Genomic DNA, 16,621 nt, shown 5'->3' on the forward strand with positions numbered 1-16,621 from the left:
TTTCCTCCCACATTCCAAAAACATGCTAGGTTAATTAGCCACTCCAAATTGTCCATAGGTATGAATGTGAGTGTGAATGGTTGTTTGTCTATATGTGCCCTGTGATTGGCTGGCCACCAGTCCAGAGTGTACCCCGCCTATCCCGGAAACCGGAGTACCCGGAGAAAACCCACGCATGCACGGGGAGAACATAAAAACTCCACACAGAGATGCCCGAGGGGGGAATCGAACTCGAGTCTCCTAGCTATGACAAATGTACGAAATAAGACAAAATATATTTTAACAGCAAACAGTATAAATACAGCAATATGAGGCAATGTAATAATATCAACAAATTCTACCAATGTTTTGTCTATATGTGCCCTGTGATTGGCTGGCCACCAGTCCGGGGTGTACCCCGCCTCTCGCCTAAAGTCAGCTGGGATAGGCTCCAGCATACCCGCAACCTTAGTGTTAGGTAAGGTTCATTGGCGACTCCAAATTGTCCATAGGTATGAATGTGAGTGTGAATGGTTGTTTGTCTATATGTGCCCTGTGATTGGCTGGCCACCACTCCAGGGTGTACCCCGCCTCTCCAGCACCCCTGGTGAGGATAAGCGGTAGAAAATGACACATGTGAAGACATTTAAAGTGTTGCTGATATGGATTGCATTAAAAAAATACTCTGGTAAAGTAGTGTATGTAATATTGTAATTGGGCCTGAGCTGTAATTCAGTACATGGGCTGTAGGGGGCAGTCATACTTACCTGCTAGCGGAGCTCAACGTGCGTCTGTAGACGTGCGTCTTTGTGTGTGGAAGCACGTCTTTATGTTGTGACGCACGTCGTTCTGTTCGTCAAATATAAATAATAGCATACATACATACAGAGTATGATATAATGTATAATAATATTATAATAATGAGGACCGGGACGCAAGCTTGACAATATTACATTACTGCAGTAATAAAGACTTGAAGCCCCGCCCACTGTGGTTGAAACCCCGCCCACTGCCAATGTCCAACTTGGAATCAGGGAGGCGTAAAAGACTGGCACTGACCTGGAGCGGCATTCATCTTGTTGGCGAAGCACCGGGAGACGCAAACATGGAAAAAGATGCCCGACCCAACTGGGACAATCCCATGCAGTTCGTGATGGCCTGCGTTTCGTACGCGATCGGACTGGGGAACGTGTGGCGCTTCCCGTACCTGTGCCAGATGCACGGCGGAGGTAAGAACTTTCACTTTGCATCGTCTCTCTAGTCTTCTATTGTCAAAGTGGTCTTGGTGTAGGCGTATTTTGATTGATTTTAATTATCATCTAATCACGCTATTTTGTACACTCTACTATCCAATGAGTCTATAGCAAAGCAGATTTATTCACTTCTCATATGTGCTTAACGCAGGGGTGGGCAAACTACGGCCCGGGGGCCACATCCGGCCCGCCAAGTGTTTGAATACGGCCCGCCCAATCTTTCCAAAGTATTTCATTTAAACTCAACATACAACCTGGCATCATGGCCTGAGCCAACCTTTTGATGGTTTTATCAATTTCGTTTTTTGACATGGTCTGTTGTTTACAACGTGCTCCTGAAAAAAGGGACACAGGCACATAATAATAATAATAATTATTATTATTAGATTATTAGATTATTATAATTATTATTAGAACTATTATGATTATTATAATTATTATATTAATGCTAATTATTATATTAATTATATATAATATTATTGTTATATTTGCATATTTTACATAATAATAATATAATAATTATTATTTTAATTTTATTGTAATTATTATAATATTTTATTATTTTTAAAATATTAAAATATAAATATAAAATAATAAATAATAATAGCAGATTGCATGACAATTTTACAGATACAATAATACCAGGTGGACTGTTACGTGTAAAATATATAGTCTAATTATTATATTAATTATATATAATAATATTGTTATATTTGCATATTTTACATAATAATAATATAATAATTATTATTTTAATTTTATTGTAATTATTATAATATTTTATTATTTTTAAAATATTTAAATATAAATAAAAATAATAAATAATAATAGCAGATTGCATGACAATTTTACAGATACAATAATTTTTACAGATACAATAATACCAGGTGGACTGTTACTGTTACTGCACTTCCGGAATAACAAACAAAAACAGACTGTGTACATATATTTATACTGTTATTCTGTATATTTTGTATTTTCATATTTTGTATTTCATATTTTGTATTCTCATTCTTTTTTAATAGATGTGTATGCACCTACTACACCAAAACAAATTCCTAGTATGTGTTTGATCATACATGGCAATAAACCTTTTCTGATTCTGATTCTGATTCTGAATATATAGTCTGCCCCCCCCGTAAATTTTGTCATATCAATGCGGCCCGCGAGTCTAAAAGTTTGCCCACCCCTGGCTTAACGTAAAGTAGAAAGAAAGTAAAACAAGGCAATAAAAGGGTAAAAGGCACATAGCGGGACAAAAGTTTAAAAAAGGGTAAAAAAAAACAACAAAACTGATGGAATAATTCAAAGTGAAAGAAGATGAAAGCAAAAGATCAATTAGCAAAGGCATCAAGAAAATACGTCAATATTTAGTCTTTATTTCAACCAAGTAAGAGTTGAGACACTTTTCATGTGATTTATGGACTAAATATCAACTTTATTGTCACGGTCAGCATTATCAAAAACCAAACCAACAGCAAAAAAAAATAACTTCCAAGCTCATTGTATGATTTTGCTTTTCATTTGCTCATCTTATAATAATAATAATAATAATAATAATAATAATAATAATAATAATAATAATAATAATAATAATAATAATAATAATAATAATAATAATAATAATAATAATAAACACGGGACAATTGTATGATTCAGTCATTCATTAATTCTCACAAGGGTTGTGGGGGGTGCTGGAGCCTATCCCAACTTTAACCCTTGTATTATGTTACGGGTCAATTTGACCCGTTTCAGTTTTTGTGTTGACCAAAGTACTGGTTATCCTTTCTTTTTCTTCATGAAATTTTGTGACTTTTCCTCATCTAGGGTCATGAACACAAAAACTGAAACGGGTCAAATTGATCCGTAACATAATACAAGGTTAACTAGCATGATTTGTTAACCCTTGTATTATGTTACGGGTCAATTAGACCCGTTTCAGTTTTTGTGTTGACCAAAGTACTGGTTATCCTTTCTTTTTCTTCATGAAATTTTGTGACTTTTCCTCATCTAGGGTCATTAACACAAAAACTGAAACAGGTCAAATTGACCCGTAACATAATGCAAGGGTTAACTACCATGATGCTAGCATGATTTGTTAACAAATCATGCTAGTTAACCTTGTTAACCTTAACTGAAACGGGTCAAATTGACCCGCAACATAATACAAGGGTTAACAAATCATGCTAGTTAACCTTGTTAACCTTAACTGAAACGGGTCAAATTGACCCGCAACATAATACAAGGGTTAAAGGCCCCCCTATAGACTTCGGTCCCCTCCAAAACAACATTGGTCCCTCAGCCACCAGCCTTGGCGTCATAATAGTCAGTGATTTTAAACTCAACAAACAAATTAATGCAGTTATAAAATCCTGTTTTTATCATCTTCGGCTTTTATCTCAAATTAAATCTTTTTTTATTTTTGCAACACTTTGAGCAAGTCATGCACGCTTTTATTTCATCATGTCTGGACTACTGTAATGCACTTTATTCTGGAATTAGCCAAAAGTCTCTCTCCTGCTTATAGTTAGTCCAGAACTCTGCGACACGGCTTTTAACAGGAACCAAAAAGGGGGAGCACATCTACATTGGTTGCCTGTTCGTTTTAGGATTGATTTTAAGATTTTATTGTTTGTTTTTAAGGCGTTGAATGGGCTGGCCCCCCAAATACATCTCAGACCTCATCCAAGTTTACTCTCCAGCTCGGTCACTGAGGTCCGAGGGCCAGCTCCAACTTGTGGTGCCCAAGACGAGACTTAAGACCAGGGGGGACCGAGCCTTTTCTGTGGTCGGCCCCAAACTATGGAACTCTCTGCCCTCCCAAGTAAAAAAGGCCCCCAATATCGAAAGCTTTAAGTCTCGTCTTAAAACCCACTTTTATTCTCTGGCTTTTAACTCAGAGTGAGTCTTATGGTCCTGTGTCTTTTAGTTCTTTGTTTTTATTGTAATTGGTTCGATTTTTTATAATTTTATTGCTTTGTTTCTTGTTTTTAATATTTTAATATCTATTTTATTATTTTATTTCTTAAATGCTCTTTTAGTTTTGGATTATTACTTTTTATTTTACTCGTCTGTGCAGCACTTTGGAAACTCTGTTTATAAAATGTGCTATATAAATAAAGTGGATTGGATTGGATTACTGCGTTAGTGAGCAATGGCGACTGAATTAGGGCCCTATAAATTCCGTTTTATTTTTTCCCAAATTCCGTTTTTTTCCGTTTTAATTTTTTGGAATTCCATTTTTGTTTTACCTTTTACTCATTTTACCACAAAAGAGTGTGTTTTAATAATGTTTATGAATAAAATGCACACTAATTAATTAGAAATTAACTTACATTCGGGCGCGCAGACCTCACAGCTAGGAGAGCAGGGTTCAATTCCACCCTTGGGCATCTCTGTGTGGAGTTTGCATGTTCTCCCCGTGCATGCGTGGGTTTTCTCCGGGTACTCCGGTTTCCTCCCACATTCCAAAAACATGCTAGGTTAATTGGTGACTCCAAATTGTCCATAGGTATGAATGTGAGTGTGAATGGTTGTTTGTCTATATGTGCCCTGTGATTGGCTGGCGACCAGTCCAGGGTGTACCCCGCCTTACGCCCGAAGACAGCTGGGATAGGCTCCAGCACCCCCACGACCCTCGTGAGGAAATCACAAAATCCTCCACGAAGTCTTTTCTTAAGTCCGCTGACTTGAACGAGGCAGTAACGCATGTCTGTCGGGGCTGCCTGCTAGCGTTAGCGCTATGCGTTTCTTTTTTTTTTTTTTAATGACTTTTGGATAACAAGTGGTCATCACATGTGTTTTTTCGCTTCCAGTCAACTGAGTGTTGACAGAAAGTAGAAAATAACATGTCACCAGATACATAGAAGTCACCTGGGTACTGCTCGGCTCTGTATTTCGGCGTTAGCGTGGTATTGCGCAACTTCTTCGCAGACGGGGGGAGTGCCATGTTTGAAAAAGTTTTTTTTTTATTGTTTATGTCACATGTTTTTTTTTTTATTTATTTTTATTTTTATTTTTATTTTTTTTTATTGTGTCACATTGATTACCGACCTCCGGGAACGATTCCCCAGGTTTATGTTCCTCTTTCTCATGAAAACAGAATTTCCGCGATATTCCGCATTCAAAATAATTTCCGTTTTTAGATAGATAGATAGATAGATAGATAGATAGATAGATAGATAGATAGATAGATAGATAGATAGATAGATAGATAGATAGATAGACTCCCTTTATTGTCATTGCACAAAAACACAGTAGTGAAATTGTCAACGAAATGTCGTTGCCTGGCTCCCATATAATAACAGACACAAAAGAAGATAAGTGATAATAAATAATAATAATAATAATAATGTGGAGAATAAATAGATAGAATAGACACCAAATATGAACAACATAATGTAAAGTGCAGCGTGAACAGTAAATTGCCCAAATAATTTAAATAATTTAAATAAATAATAATAATGTAAGTAAGGGGGCGGCACGGTGGTCTAGGGGTTAGCGCGCAGACCTCACAGCTAGGAGACCAGGGTTCAATTCCACCCTCGGGCATCTCTGTGTGGAGTTTGCATGTTCTATTATTTGCATGTGAATGGTTGTTTGTCTATATGTGCTCTGTGATTGGCTGGCGACCAGTCCAGGGTGTACCCCGCCTTACGCCCGAAGACAGCTGGGATAGGCTCCAGCACCCCCGTGACCCTCGTGAGGAAAAGCGGTAGAAAATGAATGAATGAATGAATTGTCCAATTCCGCGATTCCGTCCGCGATTCCGCGAACGCGGAAATTATAGGGCCCTACTGAATGAGAATGTAGTAATTAATCGGATTACTTGTCACTAGAAAATAATCATGGCGTTAGTAACACAGTTACTCCCAACACAAAACAAAATTGCGCAATCACCTGTCCACATTATACACAATATGACAGGGGACGTAGACTGGAGGCCGGCAGCCATGTTGTCGTGTAACGTGGAGGCGGGGCCATAAATGACGTGCGTGCATAGGCCTGAAAATGTTTGAAAACTGCCGATTGCCCAAACGTGGAGCCTCAGTCTGTGGGATGTCACAGCAGTTGCCGTGGACACAGCCGTGAGTGGGTCCAGGCAGAGACAACAAACAACAGGTGTATGCAGAAGAGGAGGGTCAAAGCATGGCTGGTGGTGGTGGTGGTGGTGGGGGCTGGGGGGTGGGGTGGGGGGGGGGGGGGGCGTAATGCAGATTAAGAAGATTGTTTGTGCTTTGAGCGAGTAGCCACATTCCAATAGACTTGGCTTATTTTGTCCATTCTGGTCTACGAATCCATCCATCTGCCTTCACAAAGGCCAGAAGCTTCTCGAAGATCACCAAGATGTTTTCAGTCATGGTTTCCGCCATATCAATCAGCTGAGGGCATTGAACCGCTGCTTTCACCTTACTAATTCAGCGATAACAACAGTGCGGCACCATATCCAATCAGCAACAGACCTGTCATCATGGTTCCTCATAGTTAGACGTCTTCAACATCACCCACGGAAAGAATCGCCAGGCACACGACCTTCCACTTCATGACGCGTGTGAAGCTAGAATATCCAATTCTATGAACTCTTAACACCCCTCTGTTACACATAACTGAGTATTTGAGACCTAGAGGTCTGGAAAAGCAATTTCTAAAGCTTTGGGACTTCAGCCAACCATAGTGAGAGCTATTATCCACAAATAGCAAAACGTGGAACAGTGGTGAAAATTCCCGCAAAAATGAAATCATAGAATTCAATACTAGAATATCCAATTTTATGAACTCTAACACCCCTCTGTTGCACATAATGTTTGTATTTTTTCTTCAATATTTCAACTTTCATCTTAATTATTCATTAATTCATTTTCTACCGCTTATCGTCACAAGGACCGCAAGGGTGCTGGAGCCTATCCCAGCTGTCTTCGGGCGAGAGGCGGGGTACACCCTGGACTGGTGGCCAGCCAATCACAGGGCACATATAGACAAACAACCATTCACACTCACATTCATACCTATATGGACAATTTGGAGTTGCTAATTAACCTAGCATGTTTTTGGAATGTGGGAGGAAACCGGAGTACCCGGAGAAAACCCACGCATGCACGGGGAGAACATGCAAACTCCACACAGAGATGGCCGAGGGTGGAATTGAACCCTGGTCTCCTAGCTGTGAGGTCTGCACGTTAACCACTAGACCACACTCACAATCATACCTGTGGACAATTTGTACTCACCAATGAACCTAACATGCATGTTTTTAGAATGTGTGAGAATGTGGGTTTTTGGACTAGTGGCCAGCCAATCACAGGGCACATATAGACAAACAACCATTCACACTCACATTCAGTCGCTAATTAACCTAGCATGTTTTTGGAATGTGGGAAGAAACCGGAGTACCCGGAGAAAACCCACGCATGCACGGGGAGAACATAAAAACTCCACACAGAGATGCCTGAGGGGGGGAATCGAACTCGGGTCTCCTAGCTGTGAGCCATGCGTGCTAACCTCCATGCAGCTATCTACTGTTATTTAGTGTACATTATTGAAGCAGAAGCTTATTGTGCCGACTGGATTTGACATTGCTCAGCAGCATCTGCTACAGTATAACAAAAACCGGAAAACCGGAAACCGGAGTACCCGGAGAAAACCCACGCATGCACGGGGAGAACATAATAACTCCACAAAGAGATGACCGAGGGGGGAATCAAACTCGGGTCTCCTAGCTGTAAGGCCTGCGTGCTAACCACTCGACAAATGTATGAAACAAGACAAAATATCCTTCCTCTTGTGTTAGCTTTCTGGTATCATCTCTTATGTTAACGGGTGGGTTTTGACCCATGTATTAAATCAGCTATAAAATACACTAAAAACAATAAGTTACCATCAAATTTGCTTCTCATGTCTTGGTTACCTTCTTAGGCTTCCTCATCCATGAAAATGTTGCTTTTAATACTTTTGGTGTGGGCATGTAGGCCTTTTTTTGTCACTATACCCCTCCATTTCTATTTCCAAAAATGGTCAAATGAACCTCAAAAGAATCATATTCATAAATTGAAGGTTCTTTTGTTACCTGGCTATTACTGAGGGCTATAGAACATATCTCTTAAATCAATTAGTTGTATTTATTTTCTCATTTTAGTATTAATGACTAAAGAAACATCTATGGTGTTGGGGTGAATTTTGACCCATATATATTCATGTCAAGAAAAGGTAGAAAAAGTGATTGTTTTCAGCAACAGAACTTTAGTATAAAGTGAAATGAAAAAGCAGAACAGGTCCAGATCTTGGTTCACTGTACTTCTTGCCATTCTTTCCATGATCCAAATTGTAAATGTGAAATCAGCCATCAGTCAAATGAGTGAATTCACCTCACATGTCTGGACCTTGTTTTTCTGCTGGTATACTGGAAAAGCGGTCAAAATGAGAATCCCCTGAAGCTTACATGATGAGAAGAGGAGCTGGTTGTCATTGTGTTGGCTAATTGGACACTTATGATTTCAGTTTTGGCTCAAAATATTGCTTTATAGTCATATTATTATAACCGGGTCCAAACCGACCCTAACAATACAGTGGTCATAATTTCAACCAGACCATTTTAAAATGTAGTAAAAATGATTTTTTTGGTTTTATTTTGTTGAAATAGAGTTTCCTGACAAAGTCAAAAAACCTTGATGCAATAAACAAATGTTATGTGATTCTTTTTATGCATTAAAATGTAAAACGGGTCGGTGCCGACTCTAACACAAGAGGAGGGTTAAACCAAATTTCTCCCAAGGGAGACAAATAAATTGAACTGAGAACATGCAAACTCCACACAGAGATGGCCGAGTGTGGGATTGAATCATCTTAAATAATCCCTGTAACTTGTCTTTTCCAGGTATTATGACTTCATTCTAATTTTCCAAAAAAATACAGCTTTCTTAAAAAATGGGACCCGAAATGTGACATTCCGACCTATAAATGCAGTAATAATATTGTATTCTCGTATTAAACGATGGCAAAGCGTCAGATAATGAGTGCTTATGCATTGTGAAGTGACAAGCGCTCTTTTACACATTTTTTTCTAACACGGACTTCTACTGATGTCCATGTGATCCAGACTTGTTTACATGGGCTGAAGATTGCTTGCACTCCTTAAACGCGGACCTACGTATCCGGAAGTCATATGGAGCGCTCAGGAGTGTGACAAAATCACAGCGAAGTGGGTGTACCTAAAGATGGGCTGGGAGTGGAGTAAATTAAACAGACCAGATTTGGCTGGGAAGCAGGAAGTCCATGGAAACACTGCAGAAAGAGGTAGAGAGTCTGGAAGATCTAGAAAGCTTTTGTGCAGGTTATTGTGTGTAGCTGCTCTATAGGAGTCCACAACTCAATACAAAGCACCGAAAATGAGCATGATAGGTCCCCTTTAAATTATATTTTTAGCCACACTTTGGACACAGTATATATATATATATATATATATATATATATATATATATATATATATATATATATATATATATATATATATATATATATATATATACTTAAACAGACCTTAAATATAGACCTTAAATATTACTTAAATATATAATTAAACAGACCACTTGGCTGGGAAGCAGGAAGTCCATGGAAACACTGCAGAAAGAGAGAATCTGGAAGATCTAGAAAGCCATATATAAAGCCATATATATATATATATATGTATATGTATATATATACTGTGTCCAAAGTGTGGCTAAAAATATAATTTAAATTTTCGGTGCTTTGTATTGAGTTGTGGACTCCTATAGAGCAGCTACACACAATAACCTGCACAAAAGCTTTCTAGATCTTCCAGCTTCCCAGCCAAATGGTCTTTTTAATTATATATTTAAGTAATATTTAAGGTCTATATTTAAGGTATGTTTAAGTATATACGTGTATATATATATATATATACTGTGTCCAAAGTGTGGCTAAAAATATAATTTAAAGGGAACCTATTATGGCTTTCTAGATCTTGCATACGTATATATATATATATATATATATATATATATATATATATATATATATATATATATATATATATATATATATATATATATATATATATATATATACTGTGTCCAAAGTGTGGCTAAACATATAACATATAACATAAAATATGTTTAAATTTATAATTAAACAGACCATTCGGCTGGGAAGCAGGAAGTCCATGGAAACACTGCAGAAAGAGGTAGAGAGTCTGGAAGATCTAGAAAGCTTTTGTGCAGGTTATTGTGTGTAGCTGCTCTATAGGAGTCCACAACTCAATACAAAGCACCGAAAATGAACATGATAGGTCCCCTTTAAATTATATTTTTAGCCACACTTTGGACACAGTATATATATATACATACATATACAGTATATATAAATAAACACGTTTCCTTCATTATATTATGGTTCTACTTGCACTACTTGCACTGTCGGGTTAGCAAAGCAGAAGCACAACATTTAGGCCACACTTAAAAACGTGTTCATGCAGTAATTAATGTACATGTAATGCAGCACCAGGCCGGAAGAATATGCAGCCAAGTATCTTCAGGTAGTTAGCTTGTAAATGTCCAAACAAAGCCTTATCAGATGGTGACTTGATACAAAGTTGAAGTTGGCTGTAAACCTCAATAAGGTATCATAAACTATCGCTTGCAGGCGGTGAATGAGTGGAGGCTGTTTGTTACAGCAGCACACAATAGCGGGAGGCGATAAGCGGCCATGACATAACAGTTTACCGCACAAGCAAAACAGGAGCGCTATAAAATTGTCCACGCCATATGTCCAGTGGCATCCACTTGTTATGAAACATACGTTGCACTATTGAGTACAGAAAAAAAATCGATACAATGTTAAATTTCTTAAATAACACAATGTTATTATTAAAGTCAAACAATGTTCACGGTCACGCTCATGTGCACCGGTACATATAAGGCAGGGGTCTTAAACTCAATTTACTTGGGGGCCACTGGAGCTAGGGTCTGGGTGAGACTGGGCCGCATCAGGTTTTCAAAAAAAAAAAAAAAAAAAAAACGCATTTATTAAAAACAGAAAAATGAATAAACTTTGCTTTGGTTCCGATTTTCTACAATAAAAGCTCTGATAAAACATTCCACTGTTCTCAAATATCTTAATTCTTATTTTTCTACACAAAGTAAGATGAAAAATAAATAAACAAATTAAAAATAAAGAAAATTAATCAATCAGTAATAAATAAATATTATAATAATAATAAAACAGCAAATAATAAAAACTTAAGAAACCACATAAATAAAAATAAAAATAAAAATAAAAATAAAAATAAAAATAAAAATAAAAATAAAAATAAAAATAAAAATAAAAATAAAAATAAAAATAAAAATAAAAATAAAAATAAAAATAAAAATAAAAATAAAAATAAAAATAAAAAATAATAAAAATAAAAGGGTGATGCCCTGTGATTGGCTGGCCACCAGTCCAGGATGTATCCCGCCTCTTGCCCGAAGACAGCTGGGATAGGCTCCAGCACGCCCACGACCCTTGTGAGGAAAAAGCTGTAGAAAATGAATAAAAATAAAAATAAAAATAAAAATAAAAATAAAAATAAAAATAAAAATAAAAATAAAAATAAAAATAAAAATAAAAATAAAAATAAAAATAAAAATAAAAATAAAAATAAAAATAAAAATAAAAATAAAAATAAAAATAAAAATAAAAATAAAAATAAAAATGTGATGCCCTGTGATCGGCTGGCGACCAGTCCAGGATGTACCCCGCCTGTAGAAAATGAATAAAAATAAAAATAAAAATAAAAAATAAAAATAATAATTAAAAATAAAAATAAAAATAAAAATAAAAATAAAAATAAAAATAAAAATAAAAATAAAAATAAAAATAAAAATAAAAATAAAAATAAAAATAAAAATAAAAATAAAAATAAAAATAAAAATAAAAATAAAAATAAAAATAAATGATGCCCTGTGATTGGCTGGCGACCAGTCCAGGGTGTACCCCGCCTCTTGCCCGAAGACACCTGGGATAGACTCCAGCACCCCCGCGACCCTCGTGAGGAAAAGTGGTAGAAAATAAATGAATGAATGAACCTGCACCTCGACATTTGACATGGTAAAAAGCTGCTTGCATTCAGTTCGCTAATACAATGCAGGCTTCCATTCCATTTTGTGTTGCGTGTTCAATATTGAAGTATTTCCTGCCATTGTATGTTGAATTTTTGCCGAGAACGCCGAGAAATGTATTTTTGTTCACCCTGTCAATGTCTACTCCATCTCTTTGTCTTTTCAAACATATATTATTGCCTATCACATCAAGTAGCCCGACAATAAACCTTTGACTTTTATCTCGTGAGCTTTGACGTCATTCGCAATTAAGCTCAACAAACAAAATCGATCCACCGATTACAGCTTGAGTGCTATATAGCGGCAATGAAAATATCAACGGCACGTGTGTTTTCTTGGATTTTTGACAGCCAAGAACCGAATAAAGATAAAGACGTCCAAACCAAGTTGAATACTTCTCTTGAAAATGACCTCTTCCAATGAATTATTATTTATTTGCCAATACATTCTTTGCAGCTGCAATGTGTCCAAAATATCAATATCTTAAGTTGTTTTTCTGTTTTTCTGATTTTAGGGAGTTTCTTGATTCCATATATGCTGATGCTTCTTGTCGAGGGTGTGCCCTTGTTCTACATGGAGCTCGCCATCGGTCAAAAGATGCGCTTGGGAAGCGTCGGGGCTTGGCATGCTATTAATCCTTATTTGGGTGGAGTGGGTAAGTTCTGCAACAGTTACTTTTCGATAAGGCTCACTGGATTATAAAGCGGATTAAGCTAACCGGAACAGAAGTCGCACTTTATTCAACTCAATCACAATAACTCTAACATTTTTCAATTGTATCGATTAAAATACAAAACAATACACCCACTTTTTTTTATTATATATCACTCCTATTCCACAAATCAGGAAAGCAGGAAGTGAACAAATGTAACATTTACTGATTGTATGTTGTCATTGTATGGTCATATCACCTCGTACTTTGGTACAAGGTACATTATTAAAAATATATATTTTTTTTAAAAACCTTAAACTGTATTATGGAAAGCAGGAAGTGAACAAATGTAACATTTACTGATTGTATGTTGTCATTGTATGGTCATATCACCTCGTACTTCGGTACAAGGTACATTATTAAAAAAAAAAAAAATATTTAAACCTTAAACTGTATTATGGAAAGCAGGAAGTGAACAAATGTAACATTTACTGATTGTATGTTGTCATTGTATGGTCATATCACCTCGTACTTCGGTACAAGGTACATTATTTAAAAAAAAAATATTTTTTAAAAACCTTAAACTGTATTATGGAAAGCAGGAAGTGAACAAATGTAATATTTACTGATTGTATGTTGTCATTGTATGGTCATATCACCTTGTACTTCGGTACAAGGTACATTATTAAAAATATATATATTTTTTAAAAACCTTAAACTGTATTATGGAAAGCAGGAAGTGAACAAATGTAACATTTACTGATTGTATGTTGTCATTGTATGGTCATATCACCTCGTACTTCGGTACAAGGTACATTATTAAAAAAAATTTTTTTTAAAAACCTTAAACTTTATTATGGAAAGCAGGAAGTGAACAAATGTAACATTTACTGATTGTATGTTGTCATTGTATGGTCATATCACCTTGTACTTCGGTACAAGGTACATTATTTAAAAAAAACATTAAAAAAAAAAACTGTATTATGGAAAGCAGGAAGTGAACAAATGTAACAGTTAGTGATTGTAAAAGTACCAGATGGAGGGGTAGGATTTAATAAGCTTTGCTTCTTCCTACTCCTTTTGGACATGTGGAACTGGGAACTGATTATGGGATGCACTCAATTGTAATCTGATGCATGTTCAAATGAAATAAAACCATTACCATTACCATTACCATTACCATTACTAAATCCATCAAAGTCTTCATCTTTAGTGTCTGAATTTGGAGATTTCAGCATCAAGCATGCCCAGATACTTCTTGTCATGATCCGAGTCGGTCTCGTTCCTGTTAATCATCTGTTCAGTGATCATTCCAGTCTTTGTGAAAGCTCGGACAACACTTGATACTGCTCCTTTAGGCCAGGCTTCCACGACCGCAAAACTGTGTTTCCTTCCCATCTTGGTGAATGTTATCTTCTGTCATCGTTGAAACCCAATATCCATTAGTTGGAGATCTTTCGTTAAGCCATGTTGTGAATTAGTATGCTTTTGACGGTATCATTGCGATGGGCATGCATGGAGTCGCAGATGAATAAGGAAGGATATTTGTGGAAAAATCCATTTGGTTTCTTCACGTATACTTCTCTCAGCCACTCACTCGTCTTCTCCTCGATCATCCAGCCCAGGGGTGCTCACACTTTTTCAGCATGCGAGCTACTTTTAAAATGACCGAGTCAAAATGATCTACCCACTACAAAAATGCAAAACATCTATTTATTTTCAAATGTATTGAGGATTATTTGTACGTACAATGTATGTTGATGTACCTTACATAACCAAATGAGCCAATATTGCAAAACACACATAATTAACTATTAACATTTTTTGTAATTACCTGAGTTTACTTTGATGACTTGCACTGAATTGAACCAGCCAGGGATGCATAGTCCGGACAGTAGCTGCTGATAGCCAGCCTCAAGCACACTTCCAAATGTTTATCAGTCATGGATAATATCCGTATCATAATATCCGTATAATATTCCATATCCGTATGGAAGTGATATGTTTTTTGCCTTTTTACTTGGTCCAGTTTTTGCCTTTTTACTTGGTCCAGCTCCTTCACTCATTTTAGTGACCATAAACTTTAGCGAGGGCTTAAAATCTCGCAATTCGCCGACTAGCTTAGCACTTTGCATCGTTGTTTACGCATGAGCGGTGACCTAAAGGTCAAAATTCAGTTGTCATCTGATTGGTTGTCCTGTATGTCAATCAAGTAACGGGGATGGATGATAGGCTGACATCGTAAGTTCTGCTGCACTTAGAGACGTTGTTTGATTTGATTGGTCGCCCGAAGGGCAACATTCAGTTGTCATCTGAATGGCTGCCCTGTATATCAATCAAGTGACGGCATTGATGCTGGGATGATATTTTTTTAATGTCACGCCGCGATCGACCAGCGATCGACCAGTACCACCTCCGCGATCGACCGGTAGCTCGCGATCGACTTAATGAGCACCCCTGATCCAGCCCTTTGGGTTGATGATGACACCGGCCAGAAACCTTTCTTTTGGCAAGGTCTCCCTCTTGATAATGACCATGGCTGGTAGTTTATGGCCATGGCCACGGTGCGGTTCACGTATCTTCTGTTAAGTCAACTTGTTCTTGCAGTAGGTGCAGAAAACAGCCATCGTTTTTTGGTAATCGTTTAGCAGTTGTTGTAAAATGATAGTTCTTGTGCGGTTGGAGAGATTATACCTTTTCATAAAACGAAAGAACAAAGAAGGACCTCCCCGAAAGTTGTTTATCTTCATCTTGCATCCAACCACTGTTGCCTTGAGTCATGTTCCTTATTATTAAGCGGTGCACTTGACTTCTTCATAGTTAACCAAAGTCGTCCTGAAACATTTTGACAGATTTAAAAATTGGTTCGACATCAGTGAGCACAACCACAATTATTTTGACATTATTTTTGACAGAATGTAAAGATTTTAAATATGGCATATAGTCTGCAAAATATGGTAATTGTATATGGTAATGGTAATGGTAATGGTTTAATTTCATTTGAACATGCATCAGATTACAATTGAGTGCATCCCATAATCAGCTCACAGTTCCACATGTCCAAAAGGAGTAGGAAGAAGCAAAGCTTATTAAATCCTACCCCTCCATCTGGTACTTTTACAATCACTGTTACATTTGTTCACTTCCTGCTTTCTATAATACAGTTTAAGGTTTAAAAAAAATTTTTTTTTTTAATAATGTACCTTGTACCGAAGTACGAGGTGATATGACCATACAATGACAACATACAATCAGTAAATGTTACATTTGTTCACTTCCTGCTTTCCATAATACAGTTTAAGGTTTTTAAAAAATATATTTTTTTAATAATGTACCTTGTACCGAAGCAAAGCTTATTAAATCCTACCCCTCCATCTGGTACTTTTACAATCACTAACTGTTACATTTGTTCACTTCCTGCTTTCTATAATACAGTTTAAGTTTTTTTTTAAAATAATGTACCTCGTAGCGAAGTAGGAGGTGATATGAGCATCCAATGACATAATGTGTACCATAGTAAGTGTCAATATAGTGATATATATCAAACTATATAAAATTATTTATCTTCGTATAACCGCATGGTGTTCAAAAGTAAACAAGGGGAAATTCATGAGCTTCCAAGAACT

The 16,621-nt window shown here is 36.7% G+C and overlaps 1 protein-coding gene across 2 annotated transcripts in view; it reads left to right on the top strand.

Moving 5' to 3' along the window:
* Positions 1–1,002: 1,002 nt before the first annotated feature.
* Positions 1,003–16,621, top strand: part of LOC131105237 (sodium- and chloride-dependent transporter XTRP3-like) — a 49,914-nt gene continuing 34,295 nt past the window's right edge. For both annotated transcript variants that reach the window (XM_058053144.1, XM_058053143.1), the window contains exons 1-2: positions 1,003–1,208; positions 12,858–12,998. In XM_058053144.1, coding sequence (XP_057909127.1) covers positions 1,085–1,208; positions 12,858–12,998 — 265 coding nt within the window. In that variant the 5' untranslated portion in view covers positions 1,003–1,084. The remainder of the gene's footprint in view (positions 1,209–12,857; positions 12,999–16,621) is intronic.

This window comes from Doryrhamphus excisus, chromosome 17, assembly GCF_030265055.1.
Source record: "Doryrhamphus excisus isolate RoL2022-K1 chromosome 17, RoL_Dexc_1.0, whole genome shotgun sequence".
Lineage (NCBI taxonomy): Eukaryota > Metazoa > Chordata > Actinopteri > Syngnathiformes > Syngnathidae > Doryrhamphus > Doryrhamphus excisus.